This window comes from Mastigoproctus giganteus, chromosome 14, assembly GCF_048544385.1.
Source record: "Mastigoproctus giganteus isolate SK-2022 chromosome 14, ASM4854438v1, whole genome shotgun sequence".
Taxonomy (NCBI): Eukaryota; Metazoa; Arthropoda; class Arachnida; order Uropygi; family Thelyphonidae; genus Mastigoproctus; species Mastigoproctus giganteus.
In genome coordinates, this window is record NC_143588.1 from 40,484,397 (window position 1) to 40,501,318 (window position 16,922).

Below are 16,922 nucleotides of genomic sequence, written 5' to 3' on the forward strand. Positions count from 1 at the left end.
GCTCGGCTAGTTAGGTGATCTGATTGAGGTGTTTAAGGCTTTGAGTGGATTGGGAAAACTTAATGCTGATAATATTCTTCTGCTTGGTCAAGTTCAAATTGAGGAAGGATGGTTGCAGGGTAGCTGTGCGGAAGTTTGTCTTGAACCAATCGGTGGTTGATTGTTAAAACAAACTTCCATCTGTTGTTGTGCAAGTGGGCAGTTTGAATTAATTCAAAGAAAAAGTAGTCAAATAATTGGAGGAGATGGACAAGTGATTTGGGAGTGATTTTTTTGTTGTTGTTGATGCTTTATAAGCTTGCTTTCTTACGTCATATGGCACTGCTGCTAGTACTACAACTAATAATAATAATTAATAAATAATTAATTATAAAACGGGTGCGATTATCACGGTGGTTACGGTGGACCAAAAGATTGTGGACCGAGGTTCGAATACCATTGTGGTGGGGGGGGGATACAGGCAGAGGAAAAAAATCGAGAAAGTCACTTCATCTGATCTACCTACTCCTAGGTCAAAGTGATGGTTGAGACAGAATGGCACCATCTCACAAGTCACTCACAAGATGCCTTAGGTAGAGGGGTTGGTTCAAAAAGTCGGAGACATTCTAGCCCAGGAGTTATGTTGCTGGGCCACAAATATCATGGACCCGGGTTCGAATCCTACTGTGTGAAAGGAAAAAAAATCGTGAAAGTCGCTTCATTGGACCTACCTTCTCCAAGGTAAGTGACGGCTGAGGTAGAGAGTGCTGCAATCTAGTGTGGCTCTCATAACTACCATCCATAAATGGATGCAAAAGCCAAAGCTAAAACAGATCCACCTCCATAGCTGATGAAGATGAGAAATAGAAATATTGAACATACTGCATCGAGTGTGGTGCAGGATAAAGTCACTCATGCTCAGGCCTTAGGCAGAGGAGTTGGCTCGAAAAGTCAGAGACCATCTCCCGCACACGAGAGGGGAAGAACGAGTGGCACTATCTCTCATATGGTTACCACAATTGAAGGGCAAGACCACTCAGCCCAACCATCTGGAAGCATTTCCTGCTCAACTGCACTAGTGACCACCCAGGAAGGAAGAAGAAATAAACAATGTATTTTTTCGATGATCCACTTCATGTGGACCATCGAAATGAATACATTCATCATGCGAGCATACTGCAAAGTAATGAAGCTAGAGACAGACACAATAATGTACATGATGAAATTGCAACCAAGTGGTTGGAACGATTCCCAACAATCGTCCGTCAAGACGGACAATCAACAACCTGATAGCTCCTGTAATCTTGGAAAAAATTGACCAGGATGTGCGTGACCAACTACAAACAACAACAACGAATATGGACACAACGGGGCCAGCAGTAGAGGAATAGCAAGTACAAGAACTATAACCTGGAGCAGACAAGATTGCAATATCCAGAATAGAAGAAGAGTGGAAGAAAGCCCCTAGCAGAATTTGAAGGAATGGACCCCAGAAATATCCACATCATACCGAAGCAGAGCCCCAGCAGAATCCTTTGGCAATTCACAGACCAGCTCAGTAGGTGAATGATACCAGATTATTTCGATAACAATGAAGTAACGCTAGACACCATCCACAGCACATCCATTTACTGGAAGAATTAGGTTGAACTGAAGGGAAACCAGAGAATAATATAACACAAAATGCAAAAACAAGGAACCACCATCCTGAGAAAGAAGATTACAGCAGAAGATAGAAGAGATTAAAGTGAAGACAGGCCGACTGACCAAGTTCCAATTGGGTAAAGAAGTATAAAGCCAATTAGAATAAAAAGTGAAGGCCATTCTCAAGAAAGACAACATCCACAGCAAACATGAACCTATAATCAGAGGATCGAAGAATACCTTGATACCCTCAAGCAGAAACTCCTGGCACTCAGCAAGAGTTTTTGCCATTACAGGGAGAGTGCTCAAAGGAACACAGACAACAGGATATTCGATGAAAACTGGAGGGCTTTCACAAGAGGACAAGGAAGGTAACAGACCCCCCCCCCCCAACCAGAAGGCACACTTGTGGAGCTCTGGAACAACCTGTGGAGCATTGAAATTAGCCATAATGGCCATGTCCCCTGGATAGATCTAGAAAGGAAGAACTAACCTTCTGGAAGTATGTTCTTGCAACCCAAGAACATATAAGAGATGATGGAATGGGAGGTTCAGGAAGAAGAAATACAACAGCCAATCAGGAAGTCCCACAACCAGCAAACCCCATGAATAGGTAACATCCACAGCTACTGTTACAAGGTCAACTGCACACACACAGGTACATAGTGGAACAGTTCACCCAGATAATAATGCATCCTGACACAATCCGAGTCTCTGACTCAAGGAATCAACTACCTGAAGCTTAAGGATATAGGCACCACAAACTTTGCAAAGTACAGACCAACCACCTATCTCTCAACAATGTACAAGATCCCGACCAACTGAATAACTAATAAGATATCAGACCACTTGAAGAGCCAGGACATCATGGCCAAGTAGCAAAAGGATGCAAGCAGATGAGCAATGGATGCAAAGAGCAATTGACCATTGATGCTTCAGTTATGCAGCAAACCTGCAAGAAGCACTGCAACCTGTACACGGCCTACATTGACTACCACAAGTCCTTTGATTCCATGCCCCATAGCTGGCTGATAAAGACACTGAAAATTTACAAAGTCAGCCCAATACTGATACACTTCGTGGAAGCGACCATGGCAAAATGGAGGACCACAATCAAGGGTGAGAACGTCACAACCAGTCTCTACCCATCAGGAAAGGAATCTTCCGGGGAGATACCCTGAACCCGCTGTGGTTCTGTCGCATTCAACACACTGTCCACCTTGCTCAATAACAGCAATTATGGATATATCTTAAAAAAAGGGAGGAAGAACCTGTATGCACCCTGTCTCACTTGATGTATGTGGATGACATCAAACTCTGTGCCATAACTGAGAATCAACTCCAACAGCTACTCTGTATCACTGAAGAGTTCAGCACTGACATCAGAATGCAATTTGACCTTGACAAATGCAAGTCCCATGGATTACATCATGGTCATCTAGTCAGACTAACTACCAGCTGAAGAACGGTGAAGAGATTGAAGCTACGAAGAGACACAAATATCTAGGGATTATGCAGGCCCAACAGTTAGAACACAAGGAGACCAAGTTCCACCTGACTGAGAAATACCATCAGAGATTGAGAAGCCTGTTAAAACCAAAGCTGAATGATGGGAACATGGTCACAGATATAAATACTTATGCAGCCCCAGTACTAACATACTCCTTTGAGATCATAAACTGAACCATCAGTGAGCTGGGGGAGATTATGAGATCAATGAGGATTATGATGACCAAGAGCTGTCAACACTACCCAAAGTCAGCCATCGAGCAACTGAGCCCATAAAGGAGGAGGGGATTGAATGACCTCATTAAACAAGATAAGAAGGCAATTAAGAACCTACAGGATTATTTTTAGGAAAACACAGCACTAATCTACCAAGCCATAAGATAGTCAAATGGTACATCTTCCATGGCATAAGAAAGATAGACAAACATTACACAATGGTTCTGCAAATTCCACAAGTCTTTCACCTCTTTCATTTCTTTTACCAATTCCAAAATTTCCTATAGTTCCCCTTTCTGCGCTGTTTTGTCTTTTTCCAACCGTAGCATTGAAGTCTCCCATAATAATAGTGTAGTGGGTTTTCTGCTCATCTAGAAGATTCTCAATTTCGGTTTACATTTCTTCAACCTCTTCATCATCATGGCTCGATATTGGTGCATAAATCATTATAACCTTTAGCTTGTACCTCTTAGAAATCTTGAGTATTAGTCTTGACACCCTTGGTGATGTACTTTTGAATTCCAAAATGTTGTTTTTTTAAATCTTTATGGACCAGGAACCCATCTCCACCTTCACTCCTTTCACTGTTTCCATTGGTGTACAGGGCGCCTCCGTAGCCAGGTGGGAAGGAGCAGCAGTGCGTAGCACATGCTTCTTAATTAGACCGGGGTTCGAGCCCGTCACCACCAAATACGGAGGATGCGGAAAGGTCATTCAGGGAATAACCACCGCATATCCCGGAGCAATATGGCCTTAGTTGCTAATGCTCCTAAAAAAAAACCAAATAACAATAAAATTGGTGTACAGCAGATTTCCACTTGATAAACTTATAAGTGATTCATTTCTTCTTCTTGTTTCAGCCAAACCGATGATATTCCAATTCACATTTTCTAGTTCCTTTTCCAGCTCTAATATCCTGTCTTCACCGATGAGCGATTTTACGTTGTAACAGGCCAAGTCCAGTTTCCGTGCATGGCAGCCTGATTGTACCCAGAAATTCTTTGACACTCTGCTTCCACTCTGATCCTCTCGCTGCCGTAAGACGGGAAGTGAAAGCCGCTGGGGTCTGAGGGCCATTTGTTTTGTCGTGCTGTCATATTCTGGAGGGTTTGGTCTTTTCCTCTTCATGCTGACCATGCGTCTTGAAGAGAACCACTCTACACGTTCATTGCCACCTAAGTGACGTAACAGGCCTTACCATCGAGAAGGTGTGCATGAGTGGATTTTAGGGAGGCAGGCCAACCGGACTTCTCCTAAATCTTCTGTAATAGAAAGATATTGGATCCATCAGTGTTTTAGACTGAGTGTCTGAAAACACACAGAATACCTGTTCCCCTCTAAGCCCTGCTGATGGGTTAGCTATGTGTAAATTTGTACAATAAAGGTATTTGGATCATCATTACCATGAAAACTTAATTAGTATGACTTCTATTTGACAAAATTTTAATCTGCCTTTTTTTAATAAAGGTATTTGGATCATCACTACTATAAAATTATTATGAAATTTTAATCAGTTCAAGAAAATTAATTAGTGGGACTTCTATTTGACAGAATTTTAATCTATCTTTTTTAATATAGATTGTATGCTTCACCTGCTCAGATTGATAAAGGCGAATTGGTAAGCTTAGCAAATTTATACTGCCATGGTAATCATCTGTATTTAGTTGTGGATACAACAGCCCCCTTACCTCGATTGAAGGGAAGGAGCTTTAATAAATCTTCAGATGCTTCAACTGATATGGGTGATGGTGAAGTAAATGTCTCACAATTAAAATTTCCAGCTAATGAGAAACCACCTACATCATTAGAGATTTCAGAAGAGGACAGCATGGGACCTGTAAGTTACTTTGATATAATAATAATACCAATATGTGGATATCCAGTTGTCTAATTCCCCAGATAAATATATAAAGAAAATGACATTATATGGGTTTCTTAACTTGGTGGTATTATTGCATCACCTGACAAGATTAGTGACAAAATGTTTAATCCTGACAATGCACTGATTAGGGATTAGTAGTTGTTACTTTTTGTACCTTCTTAATAGTGTCATAAGTCTTCTACATGATGCTTTTTTTGTTTGGTTATATTTTTGTTCTCTTTGTATAAGCTGACGGGCCTATATATCAGTGCAATATCATTTATGTTACTCCATTGTGTCTGGTCAAGTACAGTTTGCATGTAGTGAAACATTGCTTTTCATCATAATGACATATGTTATTCTAAACATTCTTTTAAAAGCTTCTCAGAGTTCACCATTTGCCTATGTAGGTAATTTCTCTATGTAGGTAAAATACCTACATAGAGAAATTTCCAGTAGGGTTTGTGGCTGCAAAACAATAAATCAGCTAACCTTCATAGAAGTTTTGTGTAGAGAAACGAACCAGGGGGAAAAAAAAGATATGAAATTTTTCATGTTTATAATGTTTGTTGAATACACAGGCAGCATTAACAGAAATTTTTTTGATTGAAATACACTAATTTCAAAATTCTTTTTTTTGTAAATATTGGTTTAATTTGTTGTTAGCATTAGCATTAGTAGAGGCATATGATGCAAGAAAGCAAAGCTTATGCAGCATCAGCCAAAAAAAAACCCCCTCCCATTTCACCCATCCATTCGTTCCAAATACCTGTCCAGCTCAGACTAAAATTTATTTAGGCTATCAACTTCCACAACAAAGGATGGAAGTCTGTTCCACCAACCAACTACCTGCTGGCTAAAGGCAAACTTCCGCACATCTATCCTACATCTGTCTTTCCTCAATTTCAATTTATGCCCTCTCAGGTGATTATTCTGAACAAGAAGAAGAAGAATGGTTTGAGCATTGAGCATGCTCAAACAATTCAAGGCTTTATACACCTCAATCAGATCACCTCGCACGTGCCTAGTCTGTAATTTAGTCCGTAACTGTAATTTGCAAAACTTAAGCCTTTCTTCTTAAGAGCAACCCTTTGTTCCATTCACTAATTGTACTCGTTCCAACAGCTCTACATCCTTCTTAAAATGAGGCCTCCAGACCTGTATACAGTATTCAAGGTGTGGCCTGACCATTGCCTTATACAAGGTGATAATCACCTTCTTATCCCTGCTAGAAAAATTCCTGTGTATCATTGATACGACACCATGAGCTACTCCTGCAGACCATCTGCACTGTTCAGAAAACTTCATATCTGCCTTCACAATTACTCCCAGGTCCTTTTCATTCTCTACCACTGTCAGTGTAGTACCACAGAGTTGATACGTCACTCTGGGATTACTGCTTCCCATATGTAGTACTTTACATTTGTCAATGTTAAACTTCATTTACCACCTCTCAGCCCATCTGCTCAACTTTTCTAGATCCTGTTTCAACAGCGTACTGTCATTAGTGTCCTTAACAACCCTGCCAACCTTCGTATCATCTGCAAACTTCGACATTAAGCTTGATATACCATCATCAATATCATTTATAAATACAGAAAACAATAATGAACCCAACACTGAACCCTGAGGGACTCCACTAATAATATTAGTCCATGATGAGCAGTGTCCATTGATTACCACTCTCTGTCTTCTCCCCCTCAACCACCCCTTTATCCATAGCAGCACTTTGCCTCCAATGCCACACTGCTCCAATTTGTGCAGCAGTCTTCCATGTGCAACAGTATCAAAAGCCTTTCTAAGATCCAAATATATAATATCAAAGTTATTTCCTGCATCCAATTCTTTTGTGATTGCATCATAGTATCCAATCAAATTGGTTCGGCGAGACTTTCCCTTAACAAAACCATGCTGTGTCCGAGCTATAACTCAAGTCTTGTCTAGATGATCCTGCAGTGTTTCTTTAACCAGTGCCTCCATTAATTTTCCTGGAACAGATGTTAAACTCACAGGTCTGTAATTACTTCTGTCAGCCTTTGATCCTCCTTAGTGAATTGGGGTCACATTTGCATATCTCCAGTCTATGGGTACCTCCCCTGAGTCCAAAGAAGCTCTCATAATTATGGCTAAGGGTTTGCTTACTTCCTTTGCTACCTCCTTTAATATAACTGGATAGATCCCATCCACCCCAGGTGCATTTTTTATGTTTATCCTCAACAATTTCTCCTCCACTTTCCTCTCGGTTATTACAAAATCATCTAGCTCACTGCCAGAGTTTGCTTCACCTCTGGCATTCCCCTTCCTGAATAACTCCTCATGTGTGAATGTAGATGCAAAATACTCGTTTAGTTTGTTAGCCACCTGAGCAGGATCCTCAACTATTGAACCATTAATATCCAGTGGACCAATCTGATTCATCCCTTTCCTTCTAGAGTTTACATAGGTAAAGAACTCTTTTCTGTTTTTCTTTGCATTCTTTGCCAAGGATTTCTCATAATCTGCCTTTGCCTGCCTAATCTTCTTTGTGACTTGGTTACAGACCAGCTTATATCTATCATAGGCTTCCATGTCACCCATTAATTTATATGTATACCATGCATTTTTCTTTTCTGCCATATGTCCCATTAGTTCATCCGACATCCATTTAGGCCCAAACCCTGAACAATATTTCTTAGTTGGTATATAAAGCCTAATAGCTTCCAAGATTAATTAGCATTAGCATTAGTAGAGGCATTTGATGCAAGAAAGCAAGCTTATGCAGCATCAGCCAAAAAAAAAAAAAAAAAGCCACTCCCACTTCATCCCTCTGTTCGTTCAAAATACCTGTCCAGCTGAGCCTTAAACTTATTTAGGCTATCAACTTCCATGACAAGGGATGGAAGTCTGTTCCACCAACCAACCACTCGCTGACTAAAGGCAAATTTCCGCACGTCTATCCTACATCTGTCTTTCCTCAATTTGAATTTATGCCCTCTCAGGTGATTATTCTGAGCGAGAGGAAGAATCCCATCAGCATTGAGCATGCTCAAACCATTCAATGCTTTATACACCTCTATCAGATAACCTCGCTGGTGCCTAGTCTCCAGACACTGTAATTTGCAAATCTTAAGCCTTTCTTCGTAAGAGCACCCCTTTGTTCCATTCACTAATTTTGTTGCCCTTCTCTGTACTCGTTCCAGCAGCTCTACATCCTTCTTGAAATGAGGCCTCCAGGCCTGTATACAGTACTCTAGGTGTGGCCTGACCATTGACTTATACAAGGGAATAATTACCTCCTTATCCCTGCTGGAAAAATTCCTGTATATCATTGACAATACTCCATGAGCTACTCTTGCAGCCCAGGCGCCTCCGTAGCCAGGTGGGAAGGAGCAGCAGTGCGTAGCACACCCTTCTTGATTAGACCGGGGTTCGAGCCCGTCACCACCAAATACGGAACATGCGGAAAGGTCAGGGAATGACCACCGCACCGGAGCAATATGGCCTTAGTTGCTAATGCTCCTAAAAAAAAAAAAAAAACCAAACCAAATAACTCTTGCAGCCCGTCTGCACTGCTCAGAGAACTTCATATCTGCCTGCACAACCACCCCCAAGTCCCTTTCATTCTCTACCACTGTCAGTGTAGTACCACAGAGTTGATACGTTGCTCTGGGGTTGCTGTTTCCCATGTGTAGTACTTTACATTTGTCAATGTTAAACTTCATTTGCCACCTCTCAGCCCATCTGCTCAACCTTTCCAGATCCTGTTGCAGCAGCATAGTGTCAGTAGTGTCCTTGACAACCCTGCCTACCTTTGTATCGTCTGCAAACTTCGACATTAAGCTTGATATACCATCATCAATATCATTTATGAATACAGAAAACAATAATGGACCCAACACTGAGCCCTGAGGGACTCCACTAATAACATTAGTCCACGACGAGCAGTGTCCATTGATTACCACTCTCTGTCTTCTCCCCCTCAGCCACCCCATTACCCACAGCAGCAATTTGCCTCCAATGTTACACTGCTCCAATTTGTGCAGCAGTCTTCCATGTGCAACAGTATCAAAAGCCTTTCTAAGATCCAAGTATATAATATCAAAATTATTCCCTGCATCCAGTTCCTTTGTGACTGCATCATAGTATCCAATCAAATTGGTCAGGCAAGACTTCCCCTTAACAAAACCATGCTGTGTCCGAGCTATAACTGAAGTCTTGTCTAAATGATCCTGCAGTGCTTCTTTAACTAGTGCCTCCATTAATTTTCCTGGAACAGAAGTTAAACTCACAGGTCTATAATTGCTTGTGTCAGCTTTTGATCCTCCTTTGTGAATTGGGGTCACATTTGCACATCTCCAGTCTATGGGTACCTCCCCTGAGTCCAAGGAAGCTCTCATAATTATGGCTAAGGGTTTGCTTACTTCCTTTGCTGCCTCCTTTAATATAACTGGATAGATCCCAGCCACTCCAGGTGCCTTTCTTGTGTTTATCTTCAACAATTTCTCCTCCACTTCACTCTCAGTTATTACAAGATTCTCTAGCTTACTGCTAGAGTTGAATACACCTCTGGCTTTCCCCTCGCTAAATAACTCCTCATGTGTGAATGTCGATGCAAAATATTCATTTAGTTCGTTAGCTACCTGAGCAGGATCATCAACAGTTGACCCATCGATATCAAGTGGACCAATCTGATTCATCCCCTTCCTTCTAGAATTTACATAAGTAAAGAACTCTTTGCTGTTTTTCTTTGCATCCCTTGCCAAAGATTTCTCGTAATCTGCCTTCGCCTGCCTAACCTTCTTTGTAACTTGGTTACAGATCAACTTGTATCTATCATAGGCTTCTGTGTCATGTGTTAATTTGTATGTATCCCATGCATGTTTCTTCTCTGCCATATGCCTCATCAGTTCATCTGACATCCATTTGGGCCTAAACCTTGAACAATATTTCTTAGTTGGTATGTAAAGTCTAGTAGCATCCAAGATAAGTTCTTTGAATGCTTCCCATTTTGCATTTACTGTTGGTAACATCATCAGTTAGTCCCACTATATAGAATTTAAATACTGTCTCAGTCCATCGTAGTCGCCTTTACGAAAGCAATAACCCTTCCCTTTACCCCTAATGGTAGTTACCTCTTTGAGTAAATCCCACTTCAGCACACTGTGATCACTGCCACCTAGTGGTTCATTTATCTGCAGATTCTTAATGCATGAAGAATCACTGCTGATAATCAAATCAAGAGTATTCCTCCCTCTAGTTGCCTCCCGAACATGCTGATGTAGAAAACAATCATCCAATAAATCCACAAAAGCCTTGCTAGTGTGTGAGTGACCAGCCCACAAATTCCAGTCAATATCTGGGAAATTAAAATCTCCCATTATAAGACTCTCTGATTTACTGGCCCACTCTATTTCCCTGTACAGTTTCTTATTATACTCATCAGAATCATTAGGCCTATAGCACACTCCTACTCTCAATTTTGATCTCCCAATGCTTATGTCACACCAAACTGACTCGACACTGCACTGTCCAGCGATGTCCACTGGCTTCACTTCCTTGGATTTTATGTATTTCTTAACTAATAGCATAACCCCTCCTCCCTTCCTATCCAGTCTATCTTTTCTGTAGACGTTGTACTCCCCAAATTCCAGTTCTGCATTCCTTATATCTGTGTGACACCAAGTCTCTGATATCCCAACAATATCTGCCTTTGATGTTTTGAGCAATACCTCAAATTCATCAAATTTATTTACTAAACTCCTAGCATTGGTGTACACGCAAGTATACATGCACCTATTTCTATTCTTAGCTACCCTAACACACCCCATGTGTTTACTTGTACTGCAATGACTCCCAGCAGTCTGTGAAATATCCTGAATCTTGTTTTTCAGGCTTCTGCTCATTCCAATAGAAGCAGTGCAAGAATCTCTTTCACCTCTGCCAGTGGCTACTGTTAATATATTTGTCTTTGTATCCCCCCAAGCTAGCAGTTTTCCGACCCACCTAACACTGCCTCGATAGCATCAGCAAATATTCTTGCACCCTTTCTATTTAAGTGTATCCCATCCCTGTAGAAGCAGTCTCTCCTGTTAACAAGTACAGTCCAGGCTGAAAAAAATTCTACCCCTTGAGCCTTGCACAATCTTTCCAGGGCCGAATTGATCGACAAGGCTCTCAGCATATACTCCCTCCTATCGTGTCTGGGCAGAATTGCAGACACTTTCAAATTCAACCCTATTTCACGGCTTTTCTTTGAATGTTTTGAATTCTTTGAATGTTTCCCATTTTGAATTTGCTGTTGGTAACATCATCAGTTGGTCCCACCGTATAGAATTTAAATACTGTCTCAGACTGCAGTAGTCGCCTTTACGAAAGCAAAAACCCTTCCCTTTACCCCTGATGTTAGTTACCTCTTTGAATAAATCCCACTTCAGCACACTACGATCCCTGCCACCTAGTGGTTCCTTTATCTGCAGATTCTTAATGCACGAAGAATCCCTACTGATAATCAGATCTAGAGTATTACTCCCTCTAGTTGCCTCCCGAATATGATGATGTAGAAAACAATCATCCAATAAATCCACAAAAGCCTTGATAGTGTATGAGTGACCAACCCACAAATTCCAGTCAATATCTGGGAAATTAAAATCCCCCATTATAAGACTCTGTGATTTACTGGGCCACTCTATTTCCCTGTACAGTTTCTTTTATACTCATCAGAGTAATTAGGCGTATAACACACTCAATTTTGATCTCCCAATGCTTATGTCACACCAAACTGACTTGACACTGCACTGTCCAGCGATGTCGACTGGATTCACTTCTTTGGATTTTATGCGTTTCTTAACTAATAGCATAACTTCTCCTCCCTTCCTATCCTTCCTGTATACATTGTACTCCCAAATTCCAGTTCTGCATTCCTTATATCTGTGTGACACCACGTCTCTGATATCCCATCGATATCTGCCTTTGATGGTTTGAGCAATACCTCAAATTTATTTACCAAACTCCTAGCATTGGTGTACATGCACCTGTTCCTATTCTTAGCTACCCTAACACAAGCCATGTGTTTACTTGTACTGCAATGACTCCAAGCAGTCTCTGAAATACCCTGCATCTTGTTTTCCAGGCTGCTGCTCATTCCAATAGAAGCAGTGCAAGAATCACTTTCACCTCTGCCAGTGGCTACTGTTAATCTATTAGTCCTTGTATCCCTCCCCCCAAGCTAGCAGTTGTCCGACCCACTTAAAACTGCCTCGATAGCATCAGCAAATATTCTTGCACCCTTTCTATTTAAGTGTATCGCACTTAAGTGTAGAAGCAATCTCTCCTGTTAACAAGTACAGACCAGGCTTAAAAAAATTCTACCCCTTGAGCCTTGCACAATCTTTCCAGGGCCGAATTGATTGACAAGGCTCTCATCATATACTCCCTCCTATCGTGTCTGGGCAGAATTGCAGACACTTTCGAATTCAATCCTAATTTACAGCTTTTGTTTGGCAGTGACCTGTACTTGTTAAGTAATTCTGTTGGTCTCCTACTCTTAATATAATTAGTGCCAATGTGTATAGCAATATCACCTTTTGTGCCCTTAAAAGATGATATCCGCTCTACAACATCACCAACCTTTGCCCCTGGCAGACATACACTGGTCCTGTTCCACCTATCCTTTTTACATAGCATGTTCCCCATTTCCCTGACAATAGAGTCGCCAACAACTACTAGTTCCTGTGAGACCAGTGCATTCTGCCTTGGGGGTTGCTACTGTGTTGCATGATGATCAAGTGCAAGCTCTAGCATTGTTGTGGGCAGCTGAGAGCTTGATGGGCTCCTCAATTTAGATCCTTCGAGGGCATCCACCCTGTCCTTCAAGCTCTCATATAGGCCCATAACAACACTGAGTTGTTGCCTCACTTCCTCACACACCTTACATCACGCACAACCAAAGTCATCCCCCTTGGCAATGTCAAGTCCCTACCTGATTGCTCCCCAAACACCAAGCAAGCAGTGCATTTTAAAAGGCTGTGATTCAGAGGGCAACTGCCCCCCCCCCCCCAGTTCTCTCCTGAGCCACAACACTCCATTTAGCTTGAGCCTTTTGCTTTGCTACTCTGGTCTGAGTCATGATTTCGATTCAATTTTAATAAAATTTCAATTTCATTAAAAAAAATTATAATCCTAAACTTGTGTCCCAATGCAGTTGTAACACTATATATATTTTTCAGTATCAAGTATTATCTTCGAGTTTCTTTATATAACTTCTGTATCAGTTATGTATTAATTATGTTACGTTTGTAAAATCTGTCATTATATGTACTTAGTTAAAAAGTACAATTTAATTGACAATGAAATTCAACAAGATTAATTGATAATATTATATACTATACTATACTATACGAACTCTATCTATTTTGGGATATAACATTGTATTATATAACAATGGCGGCAAGTTACGAACTGTAAATCTATGGGCACTTAAGTATTAATGAACTTCCAAAATCTCTACTAGGTCTATAAGCTACTTATAGAAAATAATTTAATATAACAATTAGTCAGTAAAGCGGCTAACCAGCTCTGCAAAATTTTTAAAACATGTGGATTGGATACCCTTACCAATACTAAGTAATAACCTACAAAATCTCTATCTAAGTTAAAATTTAAACTAAGTATCATAACTAGGAATATAAAGATACTCTAGAAAATAAGTTCATATTCCAATTTAAGTTAATAAAACAGAAAAAACTTCACTATTTTCCTGAGCCGTAAAAACTTCGGCTACCCTTGTTCCCAACAAGATCTGTTGTGTTGTGGTAAAGCTAAAGTTTGTGCAATTAGTGATTCCACAAACTTAAATTTATCGTAGATTAATTGTTTCATGTTTTTCTTTTATGTGACTAACATATTTCTGAAAATTTAAATATAATTAACCTTTTTTGTTCATTAAAACTAATGAGTGCAGCATTTGCAAAATTTTCAATTATGATTTAAAAAATGAGGAAATAAAATTAATAAGCATTGCAATACTGGAAAAAGGTTCAGATCAGTGCATTCCAAACACAATTTAAAAAACCCAATACTTTTTTCAAATATTAAAGTTAAAGTTTAGGATCAACTGTCAATCGCTATGTGATGTCAATCATGTTACAAAAGAAGGATGGCTGATAATACTGTTGGGTTAAACACTTGAACTCTACATAAATTTTACAAACAGTATTGGCACATTCAACTTACTAATGTGTAGGTTTAGCTTACTAATGTGTACCAACTTACTAATGTTAAGCATGTGTAGGCAAAGAATTTTCAGCTCCAGCAAACAGATAAATTTTTGATAAATCTTTGCCATTTTATTGACTTAATTGTCATATAAAATTATATTCTATAAGTAGCTTTATAATCTTAGTCACGCTCCTTAGATTATTTTGAATTTAGCTAGAGTAGGTTACTACTTAATATATGTAGAACCTTTATCTGTTCAAAACCTATCGCCATTTTTTTTTTGGTAGTTGTTGGTGCATCGACTTCTGTGGCCATAATGCGCCTCCCAAGGTTTTTGCAGTACTTTGATCCAAGGCGGGATTCGAACCCGCGACCTTTGGGTCGTCAGGCAGGCACTTTACCCACCCGTCTAGCCCAGTTGGCTTATCGCCATTGTTATGGTCAATTAGATCGTACAGTATAGCATAGCATATGTCTTGAATTAGATAGCATAAGGTATAACGTAAAACTTGAAGTATTACTGCAAAGTATTATTGTGTAGTATTACTGTGCTTAGGAATCTGTTAGCTTAGTGTAGTGTTGTCAATTGATCACTTAAATTTATTAATCTTATAAATTTTCATTGTTAATCAATTAAACTTAATGTAAATGAAAATCATGCCCCAGACCGGAGCAGCAAAGCAATGGGGCACAAAGTAGCGGAAGTGTTGTCACTCAGGGAAAAACTGAAGGGCTAATTCAACAACACATCACAATCCAAAAAAATGTGCAACTTGTGAAATGTATGTGGAACTTTCTGGAACAGGACATGATTTAGCCAAGGAGAATGTCTTTGTGTGTGTTAAGTCCAGAGAGTGTGAAGAAATTAGGCACCAACTCAGCATTCTGATGGGTGTCTATGAGAGTTTGAGGAGTAGGGCAGATGCCCTTGAAGAAACGAAAACCTGCCCAACTCAATGCCACAGCTCACTCTTGTGCATCAGGTAACACAGTGAAAATCTTCAAGGCAGCATCTGCTGGTACCACAGGAGCTAGTTATTATTGGTGACTCCATTGTCAGGGAAATGGGAAATATATCGTGCAAAAAGGATAGGTGGAATAGGACCAGAATATGTCTGCCAGGGGTAAAAGTTGCTGACATTGTAGAGCAGATATCATCTTTTAAGGGCACAAAAGGTGATATTGTTGTAAATGTTGGCACTAATGACATTAAGGGTAGGAGATCTGCAGACTTACTTAACAGATACAAGTCAATGTTGAAAAAAAGTCATGAGTTAGTTAAATTTGAAAGTGTCTGCAATTCTGCCCAGATACAATATGAGGGAGTATGTGATGAGAGCCTTGTCAATCAATTTGGCCCTGGAGAGATTGTGCGAGACTCACGGGGTAGAATTTTTCTCAGCATGGTCTGTGCTTGTTAACAGGAGAGATTGCTTCTGCAGGAATGGGATACACTTAAATAGATAGGGTGCAAGAATATTTGCTGATGCTATCAGATACATTGGGTTGGAAAACTGCTAGCTTGGGGAGATCGACTGACTCCCACCAGTTGTATAAATCCCCAGCATCTTGCTTTCCAGGCTGCTACTTATTTCAATAGAAGCAGTGTAAGACTTACTTCCACCTCTGCCTGCACTCCTGTTAATCTATTAGTCTGTCGATCCCCAAACTCCAATGCTATACTCCAATGCTAGAAGTATAGTTTATTTACTATCATCAAATTCATCAAATTTATTTATTTGATGAATTTCAAGTGCTGGTCAAGGCATCAAAGGCGGATAAAGGCAGAGTCATGGTGTCACACAGATATAAGGAATGCAGAATTGAAATTTGGGTGGTACAATGGGTACAGAAAGGATAGACGAGATAGGAAGGGGGGAAGGGTTATGCAGTTAGTTAAGAAACACATGAAATCTAAGGCAGTACATCCAGTTGACATTGGTGAACATTGCATTGTTGAGTCAAGTTGGTATGACATAAGCAGTGGGAAAGCAAAAATGAGAATAGGAGTGTGTTATAGGCATACAGAGAAATAGATTGGGCTAGTAAATCAGAATGTCTTATAATGGGGGATTTTAACTTCCCAGATATTGACTCTAACTTGTGGGTAGGTCACTCTCACACTAGTAAGACTTTTTTGGATTTATTGGATGATTGTTTTCTGCAGTAGCATGTTTGAGGGCCAACCAGAGAAAGTAATACCCTTGATCTGATTATCAGCAAACATTATTCGAGGAATTCTGTAGGGAAGGGGATGCCAGAAGTTTATCTAACTCTAACAAGATGCTAAATGACTTTGTGATAAATAAAGGAAAGTTGTGGAGGAATTATTGAAGATGGACATAAAAAAAGGCATGTCAGTTGGATGAAATCTACCAATTATACTAAGGGAGGCAGCAAAAGAGGTAAGCAAATCCTTATCCTTAATTATGAGAGCATCCTTGGATTCAGAGGAGGTCTCTGTTGACTGGGGATGTGAAAATATATCCCCAATTCATAAAGGGGGTTCGATATGAGT

At 40.1% G+C, this 16,922-nt stretch overlaps 1 protein-coding gene across 1 annotated transcript in view; it reads left to right on the forward strand.

Annotated features, from left to right (window-relative positions):
* Positions 1-16,922, forward strand: part of LOC150075078 (uncharacterized) — a 275,156-nt gene that overhangs the window by 202,782 nt on the left and 55,452 nt on the right. The window contains exon 12 of the mRNA XM_090389084.1: positions 4,927-5,185. Within this exon, the coding sequence (XP_090245210.1) occupies positions 4,927-5,185 (259 nt within the window). The remainder of the gene's footprint in view (positions 1-4,926; positions 5,186-16,922) is intronic.